General features: G+C 53.5%; 1 protein-coding gene across 1 annotated transcript in view; it reads right to left on the minus strand.

Moving 5' to 3' along the window:
* odad2 (outer dynein arm docking complex subunit 2) overlaps nt 1-5000 on the minus strand; it is a 74220-nt gene that overhangs the window by 61060 nt on the left and 8160 nt on the right. Inside the window, exons 8-9 of the mRNA XM_062521108.1 lie at nt 1426-1649; nt 430-582 (exon numbers count right to left, since the gene is read on the minus strand). Coding sequence (XP_062377092.1) covers nt 430-582; nt 1426-1649 — 377 coding nt within the window. The remainder of the gene's footprint in view (nt 1-429; nt 583-1425; nt 1650-5000) is intronic.

Genomic DNA, 5000 nt, shown 5'->3' on the forward strand with positions numbered 1-5000 from the left:
TTTTGGCGACTGTAGAGCTCCTTCTAGAGTCGCGATGTCTTTCGATTTTACTCTGCTGTTGTAAATAGCAAACTTCTAATGACTTATCCCCCAACACAACGAAAATATTTTTATTGTGGAGGTGAAGGATTAACAACCGGCAAAAACTATCTCCAAAGAGTTATATCTACTGACAAGGTAAAGTTTAACGATTCTCACAAAATGTGTCAGGCCACCGTTCTTGAAGTTGCATAACTGGCTTGGTAGTGACTTGCTACGTCTAGGTGAAGGATTTGCCCATTGCAAGTTTGTTTACCATCAATATGAAAATATTGCATACTGTACCTTTAAGGGAAATGCTTTGGGATTCTGGGTGTATGTGTGGCACTAAAATAATTCGCTCCTTGACCTTTCAGGGTGAAGGTTGTGTGATGGTGTCTGTCCACTCACGTTCTGTGACTCGACGGGTGTCCAGGCAGCGAGGATCCGGAAAAGTCCGCTTTCTTCCTGCTGTCGGGCCTGGTGGCTTTGGCCTGGCTCTCGGCACTCTTCTCGCTCGACTTCTCAGTTCTCTTTCCCTTTTTCTTCTCCGCCGCCGCCTCCCTTGGAGAAGAAGAAAGGGAAAAAAGGACTTCAGCCTGTTTTCTCTCTGTGAGTTCTTTAGTGGTTATTTACCCCTGCTTATCATCATGTCTTTGTGTGGGCAGGCCTGACACGTCTGAAGCTGTTTGATGACGAGCCAGTGACTCTCTCTCTCTCTCTCTCTCTCCCTGTCTCTCTCTTCTCTCTCTCTCTCTCCTCTCTTTCTTTCTTTTGCAAAAAGACACTTATCACAGCGTGCAGCTGTGGCCGGCCACAGTTGGCCAGAGTTAAGATCTATCTGTTGGTTTCACTGGAGAGGAGGCGCGGAAGAGGAGGAGAGGAGGAGGAGGAGGAGGAGGAGGTGACGGAGGGGGAGAACATGTGCGATCGATCACGCTCACCGAGCGCCTGTCACCCGACGAGGCTCCGCCGGCGAGACGAGACGAGACAACAGGCGGCCGTTAGCGCGTTGCCAGCACACGCATCGGGCCCCCGGCGGGCTTAACGAGCTGCCGAGCGCGTAAACCTCCGCCCGCCCCCCCCTCGGCCGTGCCCGCAGCCTCCGCGCGTAAACCTTGCACCTCCGGGGCTCCGGTAATGCCCAGCCGTCTGCCGCCGGAGAGCCAGCATGGGTGGAGACAACACTAGGCTCACCCTCAAACCTGCGGCTCCCAAAACCAAACCAATGTGTACATTTGTGAGAGTATATAAATATAACTCTGAATAAATAAATGTGTGTGTATAGTATAGTGTGTGTGCATAATAAATACGTGTGTATAGCAAGTACTGTTCATGTGGGCAACCGCCCCCCCCCCCCACCCCACCCCACCCCTGCCCTGTGCCAGTGTTGCGCCCTACACGCACGGTTGGGGTGAGGGCAGACCCAGGCCCTTCCACTTGGGCGAGGGCTCCAGTTTCTTCTTGCCGCCTGGCTTGCTGGCCGCGAGCTGCTGCTGTCTGGCCCTGTCGTGCGCATTCTTCTCCTGGTGCTCGTAAGCGCGCGGGGTTTGGCCCGGCTCCTCCGCATCAACCGATTCCACATGTGGGATCTTCTGTGTTGATGGAGGCTCTTCTTGAACTGCAAAATCCTGTCAAAGACGAAGGAAAGAGGGGGGTGGAGGGGTGGGGGGGGGGATTGGGGGAGGAGAGGAGAGGGAGGTGATTAAAAAAAGGAAAAGAAGAGGAAAATCAGGAACGGGACCTTTTCTCAATTTGCTCCAAAATGCAAGCAGTATAATATACAATAAATTGCGCTCGTAAAATTATATGGACGGCGTAGTTAAAAAAGAGGTCTCTTCCTCAGTGTGATTGTTCCTCTAACAGAGCGTTCGGTGCCTTTGGTGATTCGCGCGAGAGCGCGAGACAGCATATTTTCCGTCCTACATCTGACATGTTGCCTCTTAGCTCGTTTATTACGCCGACGTGTCACATGTGTCGGAGCGGAGGAGCCCTTTGTGCCGCGCGCGAGGAGACACATTAAAACAGATCACGCTTACGAGTGTGTATCACTCACTGTTCACACATGAGCGCGCCGCGCTCAAGAGTTTTCCTTGGGCAGAATAACAAGCCTGTGTTTATAGAGAGGTGGGTGCCTGGACGCGAGAAGGACAGAGCATGAGAACGAGAGATGGACGGGACGAGAAGGGAGGAGAGCGTGAGGGAGAGAGAGAGAGAGAGAGAGAGAGAGAGAGAGTGAGAGAGAGAGATAGAGAGAGAGAGAGAGTGAGAGGGGAAAGTGAAGGAGCGCTTTGCCTTCATTAACAGCCTGAACAATATGAAAAGTTTATTGTTTCTGTACATTCCTGGCACTGAAAGAATCTTTTTCTTTTTTTTTTTGCAACTTGGCATGGGCAGACAGAGAAGCTTTTGTGCCACTGTTATTCAGAGACGATTTCTGAGGCTGTCAATGTCTCTCTCTCTCTCTTTTTTCCCTCTGGTTCGCACCCTATCCCCCTCTTCTTCTGTCTAGCTCTCGTTCCCCTTTACAAGGGGCACCAGCAGTGCCAATGGGGTGCATATGAAGACTCCACGGTCAGCGCTCACTTTAATCACTGACACCTGCCGCGGAGACATTGACTGGACGCGGAGAGAGCGAGAGAGCAAACGAGCGCGGGGGGACGATGAGAAATGGAGAGAGACAGCGAGACGGACGAGGCGGCCAGCGCTCAAAAGAGATAGAGCGATAACGGAGGAGAGAGGCAATAATGGCGCACACCGTGGGTCAGGCGGCGTCCGGGCGGCGTTCCCAGAGGCTCGTTAGGGCCCGACGCAGGCCAGGGTCCGTGAGAGTTGGGGCGGGGTGGGATAACACGGTCCGCTCCGCGGGCCTCCGTCTCTGGGGAGCGGGGGGCGAGGACTGGGCGAGTATGAGCTGGCGAATAGGAGAGCACTGGCGGGGGATGCCACGCTGGGCACTTCAACCACGCCACTGTCTGCCCAAACACTGTCTGGCATGAGTCAGGCTGCCCTGAACCCTGACCAATGCTCCTGCTGAATGACTGTCCTGTCTGTTCTTGGATTCAGGGTATTCTCTCTCTCTCTCTCTCTCTCTCTCTCTCTCTCTCTCTCTCTCTCTCTGTTTCTCTTTTTCTCTATCTCACTGTCTTTCTGTCTTTCATCCTCTCACTCTCTTACTTGTGAAACAAGCGTTTGGAAGAACCGACGCCTAATCACATCCATCAACGCGGCAGGGTTGGATCGTGCGAGGAGCCGAACAGCTACACACACACACACACACACACACACACAGAGCTGTCAGAGCGAACAGAGCAGCGGGCGGCTGCTGCTACTTCTCTGGAGAGGCGCAGTCAGAGGCGTCAGGCTGCTGGCACAAAGGGGGAGCCTTTCAGAGGGCTGAGGCACGACGCAACCACTGCACTTTTTTTCTTTCTCTCTTTCCCTCTCTCTCTCTCTCTTTCTCTCTCTTTCTCTCTGTCTCTCTGTCTCTCTGAGAAGCCCTGGGAGATGGGAGGGGAAGCTGTTTCATGAGCTGTCTCATCAGTGGGTCTGGGCGTAATCAGGCGTGAGAATGTGGCCGCTGTGGTAATCAGCAGCGCGCTGCTCTCTGGCACACAGAGCCCTCTCAGCCAGCGGCCTGAGCCAGCGCACGCTGCTGATTGCTCAACGCTGCCCACTCACTGGCTTTTCACACTAGCGTCTACACACACACACACACACACACACACACACTCACACTCACACTCACACCCTCAGACCTGAAACATAAGGATGTGTGTCAATGCATAAACACATAAACCCATAAACGCACACACACACAATAAATCCAGGCATGAATACAAACACAGGCACACACACACACACACACACACATAAACACACATGTACACCCGCCCACCCACGCACAGTCGCACACACACACACACACATACACCCTAAGCGACCTGGGCCATACACACACACTCCTCTGTCTGGCGTGCGGCGGGCCCGTTTGATTGAGAGTGTCTGCTCTAATAGAGGCGTGAGGAGGGGGATCTGGGAGGCGCGCGATGAGATACGGCGCGTGTTGTCTTTGGCGCCCGGGCTGGACACGCAGCCAGCCATACAGCGCAGCGGAGCTTACAGCCCGACCCGAGCGCTGAGCAGCACAGAGCAGCGCAGAGGAGCAGCAGAGCTGGGAGCATCTGGAGCCTCGCCGAGGCCTTCCTCTCGCTCTCCTTTCATGTTCCCTCTCTCTCATTCTCTCTCTCTCTCTGTTTCTCTCTCTGTTTCACTCATTCCCAGGGCTGCAATCAGACCGGCGGCGTGATCCAGGCTCATCAGCGCAGAGCGTGTCAGCCCTGACAACAGCACTCCCCACTTCTCTGCCTGTGGGACAAATTAGATTAGTCTCACGCCTTTGGAAGACTCACACCCCCACACACACACACACACACACACACACACAGGCTGACTCCAGCTGACACTCACACGTAGGGAGACACTCAAGCGGCACAGACGTTCAACAGCCTCACAACTGATTAAAGTCGTCACCCTCCACTGTGTTCGGCCTACTGAGTAAAGGTCTACGGGAGTGAGACTTCAACAGGTGGACATTTGCAAGGGATCCGAACAGCAGAAGTTGTTTGTCCTGAAGAAAGCCAAGGCTTCGTTGAGAGGCTTAGCACATAAAAAGGCTGCTATGTCGAAACCTGAGGCGTTCTAATGAGGCTCGGGGAACTTATAGACGTTTGCAGGCGAAGGAAGGTTCCAAGTGGAACCTCTTAAAGGATCTCCTGGATAAAAAGCCTTTGTGTTTTCATGAGAGTGTAAAACTGCCCAGGAGGACATTCATGTCTTCATCCCAGCAGAGATGGTCTGGGCAGAGACAACTTTTACAACACACTGTCCATCACCGGGCCCTGGCACTGGGACACTGGCACAGTAAAATGTTTGGAGTTTGGAGTTTGACTGGCCAGCTAGCCAGCAAGCACCCACAGCGC

Source organism: Sardina pilchardus, chromosome 19, assembly GCF_963854185.1.
Source record: "Sardina pilchardus chromosome 19, fSarPil1.1, whole genome shotgun sequence".
Classification (NCBI taxonomy): Eukaryota; Metazoa; Chordata; class Actinopteri; order Clupeiformes; family Clupeidae; genus Sardina; species Sardina pilchardus.